General features: G+C 42.7%; 1 protein-coding gene and 1 pseudogene across 4 annotated transcripts; one reads left to right on the top strand and one right to left on the bottom strand.

Annotated features, from left to right (window-relative positions):
* Window positions 1–12,124: 12,124 nt before the first annotated feature.
* Window positions 12,125–17,062, bottom strand: RNASE10 (ribonuclease A family member 10 (inactive)). 4 transcript variants are annotated; one of them, XM_017868520.1, is made up of 3 exons: window positions 17,039–17,062; window positions 16,179–16,279; window positions 12,125–12,825 (listed from the first exon to the last, which is right to left on the bottom strand). In XM_017868520.1, exon 3 carries the CDS (start codon window positions 12,818–12,820, stop codon window positions 12,173–12,175), a length of 648 nt encoding a protein of 215 aa, XP_017724009.1. In that variant the 5' UTR covers window positions 12,821–12,825; window positions 16,179–16,279; window positions 17,039–17,062; the 3' UTR covers window positions 12,125–12,172. The 4 variants fall into 4 exon arrangements, with proteins under 4 accessions (XP_017724009.1, XP_017724011.1, XP_017724008.1 ...); XM_017868522.1 differs by having other exon boundaries at window positions 16,187–16,279; window positions 17,039–17,056; XM_017868519.1 differs by lacking the exon at window positions 17,039–17,062 and having other exon boundaries at window positions 16,187–16,405.
* LOC108527290 (prostaglandin E synthase 3 pseudogene) lies at window positions 16,765–17,766 on the top strand (annotated as a pseudogene).
* Window positions 17,767–18,038: the final 272 nt, after the last annotated feature.

Below are 18,038 nucleotides of genomic sequence, written 5' to 3'. Positions count from 1 at the left end.
AAAAAAAAAAAAAAAAAAAAAAAGAAATAGAATTGAAACTTAGAGGATGCAGTGGGAAGAACACGCACCATTTTTGTGACACCTCTGCCAAAGATGGAGAATCTAAATCTAATCAGGACAAACCCACATTGAGAGACATTCTACAAAATAACTGGACTGGAATCTTCAAAAGAGTCAAAGTCATGAATCCAAGAAAGCCTGCGGAACTGTATAATACCCAATGAGAATGAAGAGACATGACTACTAAATGAAACACATGATTCTGATTGAATCTTTTTGCTCTAAAGACCATTATTGAGACAAATAGTAAAATTTGAGTAGAGTCTGAGTTAGATGGTAGCATAATGTAAATGTTAACAGTAATGTCCTGATTTTGATAGTTATATATGAGAATATCCTTGTTACAAGAAAGGCACACCAAAGTATTCAGGAGTGGAGGCGCATTCAGTAACTTATTCTTAAACGGTTCCGGAATAAAAGAGAGTTACTTGTGTTGTACTTGCAGTTTTTCTGTGAGATTGATGTTGTTTCAAACATTTAAAATTACAGTTCAAAATGATAAGGCAACCCTGTAAATAATATTTGATTCCAATGTTTTTTAACATATACATGTTTGTATGTATATTTGCACATAGAAAACTAAAAGTATGCACCTAAATATTAAGGGTGATTAATTTTAAATAGTGTGACTACATTTAACCATGACTTTGTCCTTTTCGTCTGTATTTTCCTAATTTTTTACAATGAATTGTATTGCTCTTTTATTCATTAAATCACTAGGAAAACATTAGAAAATACAAATAAATTTGAAAATAATGAATTAATTAAAATTGCTCTAAATCTCATCACTGAAAGTTAACCACCGATGACATTTTGACATCTATGCTTCCAGGATTTTTTACATGCATATATATATATGCATGTATAAGAAAGTTAAACATACATTAGAAAAAATATATATAGAACTTTATTTACAAAGGTAGGCATGTATTTTCACAAAATGAAATCGTAATAAACACACCATAGATTTTTTTCACTGAATTCATCTACATTCTTTCATGTCAACAAATGTAGGCCTTTATTATCCCTTTCGGGATTGAATACTATTCCATTGTTAAACTACTATTTATTTAAATAATCCCTGATGTTGGACACTTAGAATTTTTTTACTTTTACCATTATACATCATGCTATGATGAACATTCTTATTCATACAACTTTATGCATTTGCCAAATTGATTCCTTAGGATATATTATGAAAAGTAAAATCCTGGGGTCAAAGATTTAAAAAATATATATTAAGCACTTTTGCTGCATATTATCAAATTGCCCTCTAGGAAGCATGTGTATCAGCATATATTCTTACCAGCCTAGTACCCTAACCCATGACAATGTTAAATAGTGTCTTTTTTTTATGTGAGGAACTTAAAATAATCAGAATAAGCAGTAATCTTTAATATTTCTGGAGATAACTGGATAAGCAAATACATTTCATAAGCTTATAAATGTCCTAAAATGATAAACATTCTATGGTTTTTAACTAAGTTAGTAGGTCAATCATTAGCCTGGGGATGGGGAAGGGGAGAGGAAGTAAAATAATTCTTTAGTTACTAGATAAAGAAAAAATGATATAAGTGGAGAGATGGAAAAAACACTACAATGAGTCATTCCAGACCAGAAAATCTTGCATTTCATAACTATATTATCTATTGCTGTGAAACAAATTACTCTAAAACTTAGCAGTTAAAGCAACAAATATGTATTGTGTTTCAGTTTCTAAAGGTCAAGAGTTTAGAAGAAGGTTAACTGATAGGTTCTGGTTCAGGGTCTCCCATAAGCTTGCAGTAAAAATGTCAGCTAGGGCTGCAGTCATCTGAAGGTTTGACTGGGGTTGGAGGAGCTGCTTGCAAGATGGCTCACCCACATGGCCTTTGGGAGGAGGTCTTAATTCTTTCCTGGTGTTGGCAGAAGACCTCAATTCCCACATGGGTCTCTCCATTGTGCTACTTGAGTGTTCTCATGATGTGGCACCTAGCTTACCCCCAGAGCAAGTGATGTGAGCTCAAGAGCAAGGAGAAAGCCAAATCCTTTTTTGGACCTATTTCAGAAGAGGCATGCCATCACTTTGATCACATTCTGTTCATTGGAAGTGAATTCATTTCTAGCAGATTCTCTCACTGAGGTCAGTCACACTGAAGGAGAGAGAGATTAAGCTCACCGTTTGAAGGGAAGAGCATTAGTGACTGTGTGGACACATTTTAAGGCCACCATAGTAGCTAAAAAACATGAAGCTCTCATCAAGAGCTTCTGTAGTCTCAGATATTGATGACAGATGGCCAACTAACCACAGATCAAGAAAGGTCAGGTGCAGTGGCTCACTCTTGTAATCTCAGCACTTTGGGAGGCCAACGAAACAGGATCGCTTGAGGCCAGGAGTTTAAGGCCAGCCTAGGCAATATAGAAAGCCCCCCACCTCTAAAAGAATTTTTTTTTTCCTTGAGACTGAGTTTCGCTCTTGTCGCCCAGGCTTGAATGCAGTGGTGCGATCTTGGCTCACTGCAGCCTGCGCCTCGGGGGTTCAAGCAATTCTCCTGCCTCAGCCTCCCAAGTACTGGGATTACAGGCATGTGCCACCACGCGTGGTTAATTTTTTTGTATTTTTAGTAGAGACAGGGTTTCACCATGTTGGCCAGGTTGGTCTTGAACTCCTGACCTCAGGTGATCCTCCTGCCTTGGCCTTCCAAAATGCTAGGATTATAGGCATGAGTCACCGTGCCCAGGCTAAAACATTTTTTTAAATTTAGATTTAGAAAAAGAAAGTTGGAAACATAGTGTAATGAAAACATCACTGATTCAGGGACCAGAATATTTGGACCAGGGAAGATCAAGTCATGGCCGGGCACAGTGGCACTGTAATCCCAGCACTTTCAGAGGCCGAGGCAGGCAGATCACCTAAGGTCAGGAGTTCGAGAACAGTTTGGCCAACATGGTGAAACCCCGTTTCTACTGAAAATGCAAAAATTAGTCTGGCGTGGTGGCAGGTGCCTGTAATCCCAGCTACTCGGAAGGCTGAGGCATGAGAATCGCTTGAACCAGGGAGGCAGAGGTTGCAATGAACTGAGATGGTGCCACTGCACTCCAGCTTGGGCAACACAGCGAGACTCTATCAAAAAAAAAAAAAAAAAAAGGCATATTAGTCAATGTATGAGAATAGGCTAAGTAAAAAAAAAAAAAAACTGTGAGTTCAACTAGATATATACACATTGAACACCTACAATGCACAAGGCATTGTGTTAGTTCTACTGGGTATAACCAGAGAGTTTCCTTACCTAAGATAAGCTGGTAAACGTTAGAACTACAATTTTAATGTAGTTCTGGAACTTTCAATTGAAGTTACTTACCTAAGACAAGCTAGTAAATGTTAGAAGTACAATTTCAATGAAACTTCTGGAACTTTCAGTTGAAGTTCCAGATTCCATGTGCTTAACCATTATGCTACCCTGACATTCTAGAGTCTACCCTGCCCACCTGCCTGAAGTGATCTCCAACCTGGGCCCTTGACCTTCAGCTCTTGGAGGGCTTCAAAAATGAATTCCCTATTCCTTCCTTAGAGCATGTTCTTGAGTTAGTGATTTATTGAAGGAGTGCTCTTAGGAGAAACCTGTATGTAAAAAGCTAAACAAAGAAGTGATTTTAGCTAAAGGTTAGTCTCAAGCCTGACTCCATGGGGAGCTCTAAAACATGACAGATGCCATAAGATTGAGGCAAGAGGTCTAAGTTCTTACACATCCATATCAGCCAGTCATTGGCTGTGGGCTACTCCTGGGGAAGGACATAACCTTTTAGGCATTGTCAACAAGGAGACCCCCATAGGCTGGAGGCTATGCTCTGGAGAAGAGTGCACCTGTGAATTCTTGACAGGGAACACTCAGCAGCTGCGGGATGGCTGCACCTCCCTGGTAAGGGAGATCTATATGTATCAACTGTTCTCAGCCTTACAAATATATAATTTTAACCCCACTCTTCTAATACGGTTGCTTGCTGTATGTTTGGTCCTTAGCTAGACCAGCTTTCCAGAGCAGTTCCCAGGGCTGGCTCTAATCACATCACCTTCCTTCTTCCTATCACAATTTTCCCCTCTGGATCTCATTTGTGGATATGTTGCAAAGCCTGTTTCTTTTGTTTTGTTTTGTTTTAATGACTTTGTACTCAGTAAGTAGGTAGCACAGTGCCACACGCATGCAAAAGCATTCATAGAATAAGGCTTATTTTGCTTTTTTCTTTTCTTCTTGTCACCTCATAAATGTGCTGAAGACCCCATTTTTGAAGTTAATAATTTTATATCCTTGTGTATGGATTATGCAATAAGTTTATAAGGATATAATTCCAAACACTAACCTCATGCTAGTGCTGGCGAGCTGACATTTTGAAACACTGGGATATCCCAGTACCTCCTGAAATCCTATTTCCATAGGTAAATGGACTATTAGGTCTCGACATGAGACTCACATTTCTCTCATTGCCCCTGTTGCTTAGCCTTAATACCACCATTTTCCTCTTCCCCTTACCTTTCCCCTAAATCCAAACTTTACCTGGTTTCTGAATCGTAACTCTTATAAAGAATCAGCACAGCTGCTCCTGGAAGTGACATCTCTGGTATATGAACCACTTTCTGAAAACGAACTGGAGCCCAGTGCAAAAATGTGAAGAGGGAAAGGCAGGTCTATGGGTAGGATACAGGGAATGGAGGCAGGAACATCAACAAATTCCACGCTAAATCAAAGCATTGCTGAAAATGACAGCAACTCTGTGCCCTGGAGTTCCTTTTGACCCCACCAGCAATGAATCTCTGCTGGATAACGTAACTTCATTTCATGGGAAGGAGAAGGCTTGAAAAGAACCAACTGAGTCTACCCTGCCTGGTAGACTGAGCACTTGAGGGAGGCAAGGAGGTGAGTTCTTGTCGAGGGCCTAATAAGGACATGACACATGAGACATTACCTTGGATACAGCCACAACCAGAGTTGCCTCTACTGTGTGTGGCCCTGGGCTAAAGTTTTTTTGGCGGAAGGGTGAGGAAGAGGGCCCTATCTATATAAACAGTTTCGTGTTTAAATATATTACAAAATTTATGAGCCCAAGTGAAGTATCATGAGTTGTCAATGAAGTTTTAGAATAATGAGAAAAGAAGAGATACTATATATATTTCTTTATTGTCCAATCAGTGTATATGGAGATTCTTTGGGGTGTCCAGATATCATCTCTTCCTGTTAGATCTAGGAATCATTTCTTCATGCTCTTTACTGCGAAAAGTACCATTCTTGAATAATTTCATGTCTCCAACCACAAGAGAAAAGTGTATAGCACTGCTACAGCTCTTCAAAACCTATTTAAATTGAAACAATTTGTATCTTCTTGCCTCTGTAGTTTCCTAGTGCCATTTAATGCCGGTTATAGTGTTACCCATGACAGGGAATTATCCACTGTATGGCCTAAATACCAACTTCCAATGACTCTCTCAAAGGTTACTTTATTACTTTACATTGTTGATGATGATCACAAATGCAAGTCTTATCCAGAATATGCAAGAAAATGAGAATGATGATTAATTTTCAGGCAATGTAGAATTTGCCATTTGGAATTTTGTAGTATAAACATAAAACATATCTTCTAATGACATTTTCTCTTGAACTCTTTAAGCCATAATTACTGCATTCCTAGAACATGACCTCTTTCACAACTAATCACATTCCTACCTTCCACACATTGCCACCAGCAAGGGATCTGTGGGCAGACTGAAAAAAGCATCCCATTCATGCAAGGAGTGATTATCCTTCATCTTGCACAGATTAAGACCAACCCAACAGAGCATGTTATCACCTACCATTTGGAGGCAAGAGAGAACATTGATAGGAAATGCCCCACTGGGGCTGGGAGCGGTGGCTCATGCCTGTAATCCCAGCATTTTGGGAGGCCAAGGTGGGTGTATCACTTGAGGCCAGGAGTTCAAGACCGGCCTGTATGTATCCACATACAGACATGGTGAAACCCCGTCTCCACTAAAAATACAAAAATTAGCCAGGCATGGTGTCATGTCCAGCTGTACATGCCAGGCATGCGCCTGTAACCCCAGCTATTTGGGAGGACAAGGCCAGCGAATTGCTTGAACCTGGGAGGCAGGGGTTGCAATGAGCCGAGATGGTGCCACTGCACTCCAGCCCGGGCGATAGAGCGAGACTCCCTCTCAAAAAAAAAAAAAGAAGAAGAAGAAATTCCTCATTGGCACTGAGGAGCAAGAGTCTCAAAATCCTTACAGCAGACAGGAGCAGTCACTCCACACCTCCACATGGTATGCATCTTGCAAAAGGGATGCCAGCAACGGGGAGTTCACAGGGTAAGAAACATGTACTGCTACTACCCCTGGGTGCTGTAGACCAGAATTAGCAAAAGCCAGCAAAACAGCAAAAGCCTCCACACATGCAGCTCAAGCCTTAAGATCAGTAGTAAATGGTCACCGGTGGCCCAGAGTCCTGGATTCATCCTGTGTCCAGGATATATTTGAATCATCCAAAATCAAGTGTCAGCACCTTTCTGATGGTCCACTCTGGTGATCTCACACACAAAAAAATACCACACCAGCCAGAAGGAGAAATCCATTTACCAGGCCACCCTCCTGGAACCAGGCCCTGGCCTTAGGGCCCCAGAAGGACCCTCTTAGGTGTAAGTCTGAAAACTCTTTTTTTTTTTTTTTTTTTTTTGAGACAGAGCCTCCTCACTCCATCACCCAGGCTGGAGAGGAGTGGTGAGATCTCTGCTCACTGTAACCTCTGCCTTCCAGGTCCAAGCAATTCTGCCTCAGCCTCCCAAGTAGCTGAGATTACAGGCATCTGCCACTACGTCCAGCATTTGTGTGTGTGTGTATTTTTAGTAGAGACGCGGTTTCACCACGTTAGCCAGCACGGTCTCGAACTCCTGACCTCAGGTGATCCACCCACCTCAGCCTCCCAAAGTGTTGGGATTACAGGCATAAGCCACCATGCCTGACCAAGTCTCAGAACTCTTTTGTGGCACCTAGTTGATCACACATGGCAGTAGGGAAACAGTGCTCCAAAGGGGAGAAATGGGACCTGGGCCCACACCAGTCCTAGGCTAAGCTCAGAGCACCCTAACCACATGGCTGCTGGCCTCAGCCAGTCCCAGATACTGTAGCAGGGGAGCCTCAGCCAGTCCCAGATACTGTAGCGGGGGAACTTCCTATGTAGAAGGCACTCCAAAGTATAGGGGAGTCCTGAGGGCAGTGGCCCTGCTTGCTCAAGTCTAAGGACTCTACTGACCCGAGAATATAAATTTTGTGGCCATCCAAGGAATGAAATTTAGTAAGATCCCACATATCCGCATACTGCCAACAACCTGAAACTCAAACCTATGCTGACGGTCTTGCCCTTCGTGTTATAGTGCTGCTTCCAGAAGGACTCCGTCAAAATACCATGGGCAGTGAGCCCTGCAACATCACCACCAAATGCAGCTGCCATTCATTGAACCCTACCGTGGGCTGTTCAATCTCATCTAATCCTCACAACAACCCTATAAAGTAGGTATGATCATTATCTAATTTTACTGATAAGAAACCTCAGATTCTGAGAGCTGAGGGCAATTCCCAGAGTCACAACTGGTTTTTTTCGAGGGGCAAAGCTGAGATATTCTCACATTTATCCCAAGAATTGGTTCTTTTCTCCTACAGCACACCACATCAGATTAGTTAATAACCCGAGCAGTTCAACATCTTTGTTAACAGTTTTGAAACATTAATTCACAGAAAAACTGGTAGGCTCCAAGATGCCTGGACCCCACCTGATGTCTAGGCTCCAACTCAGATTAATTAAACCAATATTGCTAGAAGAGGGCCCTGGAATTGTTTTTAATTTAAAAAAATTTAAACTCCCCAAGGTAATGTTTTGTTGTTGTTGTTGTTTGTTTGTTTGCTTGTTTTGAGACAGAGTCTTGCTCTGTCGCCCAGGCTGGAGTGCAATGGTGCGATCTTGGCTCACTGCAACCTCCACCTCCCAGGTTCAAATGATTCTCCTGTCTCAGCTTCCCGAGTAGCTGGGACTACAGGCTTGCGCCACTATGCCGGGTTAATTTTTGTATTTTTAGTAGAGATGGAATTTTGCCATGTTGGCCAGGCTGGTCTTGAAATCCTGACCTCAGGTAACCGACCTGCCTCAGCCTCCCAAAGTGTTGGGATTACAGGCATGAGCCACCACGCCTGGCCAGTAATGTTAATAAGCAGCAAAGTTCAGAACAACTTAAAATACATTTTTTTTTTTTGAGACAGGGTCTCAATCTGTCACCCAGGCTGGAGTGCAGTGGTGCAATCATAGCTCAGTGCATCCTTAATCTCTGGGGCTCATGCAATCTTCCCACCTTAGCCTCCCAAATAGCTGGGATCACAGGCATGTGCCACCATGCCTGGCTAATTTTTATATTTTTTGTAGAGATGAGGTCTCCCTGTGTTGCCCAGGCTGGTCCTGAACTCCTGGGCTCAAGTATTCTTCCCACCTCAGCCTCCCAAAGTGTTAGGATTACAGGCATAAGCCACCACACCTGACCAAAAACTTGTACAGAGTGTTCTGAAGACAATATTTGAGTGTCTTCCAAACAGCAGAGGAGACATCCCTTGGCCAATAAGTAGATAGTCATTGATTAATAAATGTGTCAAAGAAGAATATAGAAGAAACTTATAATACAGATCCTTCCACAAAGATGCTAGTGGCCTAACTAGGATCACATATGGTATACTCAAATTAATTAAGGGCTAATTAAATAATTATATATAGATCCCACAATTTCTTACTTGAAACTTTTGGGGCCAATGCATTTTGGCCAACATTTTCAGATTTTAAAAAGCACCATTGTATGTTACAGTGTGTATGTTTATATCATATATGACTAACGCACTCTTAGAAGGGCCTACTCATAACAAAACACAGTGATATTACCACAGTGAAATATGTAATGGTCACATAGCATAAATAAAGAAGATGAATAGCCTCAATAGTCAGTCTAGTCAGGTGTCATATCTAAATGAGTTTTGGGGCCACTTTGAAAAAAAAAACTTTCCGTTTTCAAAGCTTTAGAGATTTGGGTACTGTAGATAAGGGACTGGGGATCTGTCACATGGGCTCAACATAGATCCTGGAAGTATAGAGAGGAAGAGACATTGGAATTAGAAGACTTGGCAAAAGTCTTCTGAATGAGGCAGAATTTGACCTACAGTGAGTTAATTTTCTGTCCCTGGGAGGTGAGGTCCCACAATGCCTTGTCACCCTATTATCAGCCATGGAAGGTATACTTTCCTGCTTGAGCCACTAGAGGCCTGTATTTTGTAAATTGCTTTCCTGAGATAGTCTACATGGTCAGATTAAACAGAAAAACAAAAACAAAACAAAACAAAAAAACACATGACCACTGAGATTTGCCCAAAGTGAAGACCCGGAGGAGATGAGCATACTCATCAAACAGCGCCGGAACCCTTAGGGAGAGAAGCTGGAGGGAATCTGAAGAGGATGGAGCCACATCGGAATACTACAGAATATAGGCTTTAATCCCTGGCTAATTCCATTCTCTTGATAATTCACTCCATACAATGGAGACCTTTCACATTTCATTCCTAAATCCTTGGTTTACCTACCAGACAGATCACTAACATGGTCGATTTTCTCTGACACCTATTCTTCTTTCCCCTCTTCCCATCCCATTTCTCATTTTTTTCTCCCTTGCCTTAGATAATCTTTCATCTCTTTCCCCAGACAGGGATTCGCCCTCAGGAATCTGCCTTGGCTGAGTCATCACCTTTCACCACTTCATCACCACCTCTAAAACATCAGGGTAGCCCACAGATGGAGACACACTTCCTGTCCACTATTATTAGAATTACTTGGGAGACAACACAGTTCCTAAGAGGTTATTGCTGGAAGTGAGTCAGAGGTATAAGGGATATATTGAATCAGCGAAGTCTAGGAGGATACTAGAGTGGTTGCCTGTCTGTGAAAACAGGAAGAATAAAGTAAACTGGAGAATAACGAAAGAAAGAGCAGGAAAATGCAAGCCAGGTCAGAGTAAAGCAAACCGTTCTTCCCTTCAGTCTCCCATTTATGTATGTCCCTGACTTGGGTCTGTAATAGTCTAGGAATGTGAAGCAGAGAAAAACTCTAGGGGAAGGAAATCTCAAAATCCAGTCACACGGTGAATCCTTACAGCTATGTTCTCAGATTCCTCTCCTCCCTAAGCATGACTAACTACACTAGTTCTCATTTGAATTTAGAGGAAATAGGCTGAGGGCAGCCACTTGCATCTTCTATGTATCCAGCCACACAGCTTCTCTTCTCCTTGATTAAGTGTGATACCTTCTCTGCTGAAATTATTCTTTCACCAACTTTCTTGTTCTTTAGAGCAAGAAAGCGGAAATAATGCTAAATGAGAAAAAGACTGTCTCTCATCCCATTCATTCCACATCTACTGGGCACCTAATATGAGCACTATTCTGCTTCTGGACATAATTCAAAAGATTGCTCACTCTCTCTCTCTCACTTTCTTTTTCTCTTTTCCTCTCTCTTTTTCTCACTCTCTTGACCCACCCTCTTCCAGCTCCCTGTGCCAGACTCTGACTATAGGACTAACATCTGCTTACATGACTGACTATAGGACCAACATAGCATAAGTGATCAGTATCGGCTGACTGAATCTCTAAAAGGATCCAGATAAAGAGAAGGGAAGGCCCAAAAAGAAAAAGAAGAGGAAAGAGAGAGGCTGGGAGCAGTGGCTCACACCTGTAATCCTAGCACTTTGGGAGGCCGAAGTGGGTGGATCACCTGAGTTCGGGAGTTCGAGACCAGCCTGGCCAACATGGAGAAACCCCGTCTCTACTAAAAATACAAAATTAGCTGGGCGTGGTGGCACATGCCTGTAATCCCAGCTACTCCAGAGGCTGAGGCAGGAGAATCGCTTAAACCGGGGAGGCTGAGGTTGCAGTGAGCCGAGATCGAGCCATTGCACTCTAGCCTGGGCAACAAAAGTGAAACTCTGTCTCAAAAAAAAAAAAAGAAAGAAAGAAAGAAAGAAAAGGAGAACAGGAAAAATAAAGGAAGAAAAGAAGCAAAGGACAAAAGCAAAGGTAAGAGATAAAAACAAGAAGCAAAGCAAAGAGGCTGGTAGTAAAAGATGGGAAGAAAGAGAAAAGGGCAGTGAAGGGTCAAGAAAAAAGAGTTCTATCCTTGCTCCAGCCCATGTTCTATCTTGCTCTACAGCACCACACCACCTCCTCAGCAGACCCCCAAACCTAGTCCCTAAATTTTTGCAAGCTCAGAAAAGGAAGCCTGATCCACATGGTCCTCCAGAAGCCATCACGGATAGAATCACTTTAACTGCATCCACAACAGAGAAATGCAGTTGTGCAAAACCCAAGAGTGTTATGTGATTGTTGTAGAGGCTCAGGGTGGGTAGCAGGGAAGAACATGGGTAAAGGATGCACTAAACTCTTCCAGTCCACATCCAGAGACAAACTTAGAAAAGCAGACAAATCGGCCGGGCACGGTGGCTCAAGCCTGTAATCCTGGCACTTTGGGAGGCCGAGACGGGTGGATCACGAGGTCGGGAGATCGAGACCATCCTGGCTAACATGGTGAAACCCCGTCTCTACTAAAAAATACAAAAAACTAGCCTGGCGCGGTGGCAGGCGCCTGTAGTCCCAGCTACTCAGGAGGCTGAGGCAGGAGAATGGCATAAACCCGGGAGGCGGAGCTTGCAGTGAGCTGAGATCCGGCCACTGCACTCCAGCCTGGGCGACAGAGCGAGACTCCGTCTCAAAAAAAAAAAAAAAAAAAAAAAGAAAGCAGACAAATCGATGGCCAGGACTACAGTAGGGACTACAGCAGCTCTTCACTTACTCCTTTCCAGGGTAAAGGAAAGGAGAGACGGAGAGCTGAGAGAACCGAGGCATCACCTTATTCTACCATCTGTAATCCTAGGAACAAAATGCAAGTTGGGTGACCCACAAGGCAAGGAAGAATTACATATGCGTAATACCTAAGACCAGGAGAACTACGTGAGAAAGAAGAAGTAAAAAAGGAAGAGGAACAGGAGAAGGTGAAGAGTAAAAAGATGAGTTGCTTCATTATCCAGTTGGTAACTGGAGTTTCATGTCATTACAGGTTATAATAATGTGCTTTTTTATAACAGAAGTTAGGTAATTGCAGTTAGGAGTGACCTGGTCTGGTTTGGACAGCTCGCACAATGTCAAATCAAAAGGTCGGGAGCTTTTGTGACATTTTCCCCCCTTGAGCTCACAGGCAATGACAGGACTGCTACAGACAGCTTTGACTGTCTTTAGATCCTCGTGGATGAATGCATACTGGGCTATGCAACTCTGATTGGGCTCCTTCATCTTGTGTGCCATCATATCATTGCATTCTCTATCTGTCTGGTCAAGCCTAAGATAGTCTTTGTTGCTCTGAAAGAGAGCTGAGGCTCTGAGCATCTTGTTTCCTCCAACCTCATCTTCATTGAGGATGGGATCTTCTGGCCAGCCAGGCTGCACCACTTCTTTGTTGCCAAGTACCAGCGTTTCTGTGGTTTGGGTGCCCTCTCCCTCCTCAGTGGCCTCAGTTTCGTCCTGTGAGTCACTGGACCAAAATTCATTGAGCGGTTGATCACTCTCCTCCAAGACTGCTGCAGCCATTTGAAGCCCCAGCCCCAGGCCCATCCCCAGGCCCAGCAGCAGCATCAGCAACATGAAAAAGATCTGCACCAGATTCAGCCTCATTTTGCCTGGAGAGGAAGCGGGAAATGGAAGAACATGACTTTAAGATCAAAATTGGCTCTAGTAGAGACTGTAGTCTCCCTAAGCCCTACAGCATTGTATTTGGGGTCTCCTCTCCCTTCGCCACATTACCCTCTTCAAGGCAGTGATTTCTCTTTCCTTTCCCATTTCTCTTGTTCCTCCCCACCACATTCCCTATTGCTATGTAATAAAAGGTGGAAGTTTCCTCATGTTCTTTCTCTTGAAGTCTAGGAAGATGACCAGGGAAAGCAGTTCTGAGGTAAATTACATATAGTAAATCAGTGAGGAAAGTTGACATCAACTGATTTTTTTTTTTTTCTTTTTTGAGACAGGGTCTTGCTCTGTCACCCAGACTGGAGCACAGTGGCACCATCATAGCTCACTGAAGCCTCAATCTCCCAGGGTCAAGTGATCCTCCTGCTGCAGCCTCCTAAGTAGCTGAGATCACAGGCACACACTACCATGCCCAGCTCTTTTTTTTTTGGAACGAGTCTTGCTATGTTGCCCAGGTTGGTCTCGAACTCCTGGGGTCAATTAATCATCCCACTTTGGCCAAAGTGCTGGGATTACAAGTGTGAGCCACCATGCTCCTGACATCAATTGATTCTTAAACAGAAATTTGTTCCAAATAACCAGAGAATGATTGAGAAGACAAGTATGTACAGGTCACATTCTCCTTTAGGGAAATTCTTAGAGAAAGCCTTATTCTCAATATAGGACTAGATTTACCACAGAATACCAGCTCTTTATTTTTATCTCAAATTTGCTTTTGCTCATTCAAGTATCTATTACTCTTCTTGCTACCCACCTTCCCCACAAAAGATAAAAAGGAATAGAAAAAGTACCACAGTCCATTCTTACTCCTAAGGTGAGGCTGGAGGGAAGATGTCCAATTGTACATCTCAGGCCCCTACTGAAGCTGTATCTTGTCAAGACAGATTCCTTCTATTACTAAAGATCTCTTAACACCTGGGTGGTCTTGCTGATTAGCTTTGTACTCTCAGGGAAGAAATGGAATAAGAATTAAACCAAAGAAAATCAAACAACTGACCTGCTGGGGGTTCCCTTACTCATAAAGATCCTAAGAAGGCCAGGCTTGGTGGCTCATACCTGTAATCCCAGCACTTTGGGAGGCCGAGGGAGGTGGATCACCTGAGGTTAGGAGTTCAAGACCAGCCTGGCCGACATGGTGAAACCCCATCTCTACTAAAAATACAAAAATTAGCCGGTATGGTGCCACACACCTGTAGTCCCAGCCACTCGGGAGGCTGAGGCACAAGAATTGCTTGAACCCGGTAGAAGGCCAAGATGGTGCCACCTGTGTGACGGAATGAGATTCTGTCTCAAAAAAAAAAAAAAAGATCCTAAGGAGAGCTGAGCATGCATCTTTGTCCTGCTAGGCCAGTCTCATCCCCTTACAAAGACAGACATTCCCTGCCAGAATTTAAAAAAAAAAGAAAAAAATTGCTATGAAGAACATTATTGAGGCAATTGATAAAATTATAATCTCTGTAGTAGATAAGAGTATTATGGCAGTCCCCCTTATCCACAGGGAATATGTTCCATGACCCCAGTGAATGTCTAAAGCCCTACATGCACTGTTTTCTTCCTATACATACATATCTACATAAGTTTAATTTATAAATTAGACAATGTATATTAACAACAACTAATAAAATAGAACAATTATAACAATGTACTGTTCAAACTTTTGCAGATAAAAATTCTTTCGTTGCGCGTGGCCAAGCCTGTAATCCCAGCTTTGGGCGGCTGCGACCGGGCGGATCACGAGGTCAGGCGCTCGGACCATCTCTGGCGAATACACGGTGAACCCCGTCTCTACCTAAAAAAATACAAAACAAAAATCTAGCCGGCGAGGGTGGCGGCGCCTGTAGCCCAGCTACTCCGGAGGCTGAGGCAGGAGAATGGCATACCCGGAGGCGGAGCTTGCAGTGAGCTGAGATCCGGCACTGCACTCAGCCTGGGCGGCCAGAGCGCGCTCCCGTCTCACAAAAAACAAAAAAAACAAAAAACTTCTTTTCTTACTGTAGATTTTACCAATTGCGCATATGCTTCCCCTCCTTTCCTTATTCAGTTGAGAAACTTTCCCTTTTCACTGTAAAGGGAGCACTTTACGGGTTCTGTTTTGAATATCTGAATTGCAGCATCCATCATTTCTTGCCTTTGGGGCCTATTTATTAGGCTAGATAAGGGTTATGTGACAAGCTGAGATCACCTTTGATGGTGCATCTGATCCAGATACTAAGTCTCTAATGGCTGGGTGGTGTCTACAAACTGGATACACGTGGACAAGGGATGATTCACTATCCCAGGTAAGGCTCAATGAGACAGTGCGGATTCATCCATTACCCAGAACAGCATGCCACTTTAAATTATGCTTGTTTATTTCTAGCATTTGCCATTTAATATTTTCGACCATAGTTGACCATGGTTAACTGAAACTGGGTAGGGAGAAACCACTGGTATCTTGTGTTTGATATACTGAATGTAACACTGTACTGATTATTTAACGCTCCTTCTTCTTAGCGAATGCACTCGCGTATAGGTAAGGAGGAAAAGAGCACAACGTATGCTATACTACTCTCAAAATGCTTCGAATATAGATATATGGCTTGTAACACGTGTGTGGTTTTACAGCGCAAGAAAGAAAATGATAAAAACTAAAATAGGGGAGCCTGGGCCCAGTGGCTCACGCCTGCATTCCGTACTTTGGGAGACTGAGCGCGGCGATCCTTGCGCCCTGCGTTTGAGCCCGCTGGCAACATGGTGAACCTGGTCTCTCAAAAAATACAAAAAATTAGCTGGCATGGTGGCGTGTGTCTGTCGTCCCAGGGTACCCGGCAGCTGAGGTGGGAAGGATTGGTTTGAGCCCAGGACGTTGAGGCTTGCAGTGAGCCATGATCCAACTGCTCCCGCCCACCTGGGCAACTGGAGTGGAGACTCTATCTTCCTAAATAAATAAATAAATAACTAAGTGGAAGTTTCCAAAAAATACTGTTATCTGGATAAAGACTTCTATGAGTTCCCTGGATTATTATTGCACTTTTTCTGTAACGTTGAAAATATTTTTTAAATTATTTATTTATTTTATTTTATTTGTTATTATTATTATTTTTTGAGACGGAGTCTGGCTCTGTCGCCCAGGCTGGAGTGCAGTGGCCGGATCTCAGCTCACTGCAAGCTCCGCCTCCCGGATTTACGCCATTCTCCTGCCTCAGCCTCCCGAGTAGCTGGGACTACAGGCGAAAAGTATTTATTTTTAAAAAGAGAGAGCAGCTCCATGTTGTTTCTTGAGGCACCCAACACCTCTATGACTTACCTACATACCTAAGAAGCTGCAGAGATTCTTGTGTCCTCTCGTTCCCCAAGTTCTTCCCTCCCAGGGTTTACTTCTTCGTGAGCAGTGCCCTGGCTGATAGTCTGAAGAAAAGTGGTTATCTTCTGGTGGTCCACATGCTCTTAAATACATACTTACTTCCTAAATCCACCTCCTTTTTCACTTCCTCCGCCTAGCGCTGAGCAAACACACTCAGCCAATTGCTTCTGTTCCCATAAACACTTTGAAGTGAGGCTATCTGGGCACTGAGACAGATCCAGACATCCAAGACAGGAAATGTCTCCAGCCTGGGAAATTGCAGACAGTTTTGTTTCACGGATCAATTGTTCTGCTCCTGAGTTACACCCACTATTATGTGGTTTATGCAGCCTGACCTTGTGCATGAATTTCAAGTTCAGTCTTTTCTTGTATTTGCTACATGTACACATGTACTTCCTTTAATCCTCTCCTATAATTTCTGCAGTGTCAAGATCTTTGGCCTTTATTTGGCCATCTCTCCAACATAATTATTTTGCTTTTCACACTTTGCAAGTGTATTATGACAAGATTTAGAGTATTTGAGTCAATCATGAGTTTTCACATATCTTTACCTGTACCTTTATCCAGTTGTTCACTCTCTACTCCCTCTTTCCATTCCCCCAGCCAATAACCACATTCCCATAAAACTATCCAGATTTTGCAAATCTGATCATTTAGCCCTAGAAAGGAGACTATCCAAAGCAGCACTATCCTTATCAGTCCCTATAGTCTGGGTGAATAAAACCAGGAGGGTTACAATGTTGATCCTAAGGTTCACTTCTTTAGCAAAAATTGACATTATGACATAATATTTTTAAGATCACCCTGGAGACACTTTCCTCTTCTTCCTGACGGGAGGAGCCGCTCTTTCCGCGCGGTGCATTCTGGGGACCGAGGTCGAGCCTGCCGCTGCCGCCGTCGCCTGAGGGAATCCAGAAGAGGCCGCAACGGGGAGAAAACGCGGAGTCGCCACTGGAAAGAAGTGGACTCCCTAGCAGCAGGCGCCGCCAGAGAGGCCCGTCCACCCGTTCGCCCGTCTCCCTGCCCCGTTCACAGTGCAGCCTGCTTCTGCAAAGTGGTACGATCGAAGGGACTATGTCTTCATTGAATTTTGTGTTGAAGACAGTAAGGATGTTAATGTAAATTTTGAAAATCCAAACTTACATTCAGGTGTCTCGGAGGAAGTGATAATTTTAAGCATTTAAATGGAATTGATCGTTTTCACTGTATTGACCCAAATGATTCCAAGCATAAAAGAATGGACAGATCAATTTTATGTTGTTTACGAAAAGGAGAATCTGGCCAGTCATGGCCAAGGTTAACAAAATAAAGGGAAAAGCTTAATTGGCTTAGTGTTGACTTCAATAATTGGGAAGACTGGGAAGATGATTCAGATGAAGACATGTCTAGTTTTGATCGTTTCTCTGAGAAAATGAACAACATGGGTGGTGATGAGGATGTAGATTTACCAGAAGTAGATGGAGCAGATGATGATTCATAAGACAGTGATGATGAAAAAATGCCAGATCTGGAGTAAGGAATATTGTCATCACTTGGATTTTGAGAAAGAAAAAGAACTCTGCAAGATTTCGTAATTGAGAGAATTCCTGAGTTGATAGCTCTAAAGGCAGATGCTGTATTTGCCTACTTTAACCCGTTTTTCAACCTGTTTGTTTTTTAAAAGGGTTCACTAAGGGTTGATATGTACCATTGTATGGGGCAATTTTTTTTTTTAAAAGGGTTCTGTAAGGGTTTATATTTGCCTTTGTTTGGGGGTATTTTTTTTTTTTTTTTTTTTTTTTTTTGAGACGGAGTCTGGCTCTG

The sequence above is a fragment of the Rhinopithecus bieti genome, unplaced genomic scaffold (assembly GCF_001698545.2).
Source record: "Rhinopithecus bieti isolate Rb0 unplaced genomic scaffold, ASM169854v2 scaffold_3902, whole genome shotgun sequence".
NCBI lineage: Eukaryota > Metazoa > Chordata > Mammalia > Primates > Cercopithecidae > Rhinopithecus > Rhinopithecus bieti.
Note: the sequence above shows the minus strand (reverse complement) of the source record. Positions and strands in the feature narration are given on the sequence as shown.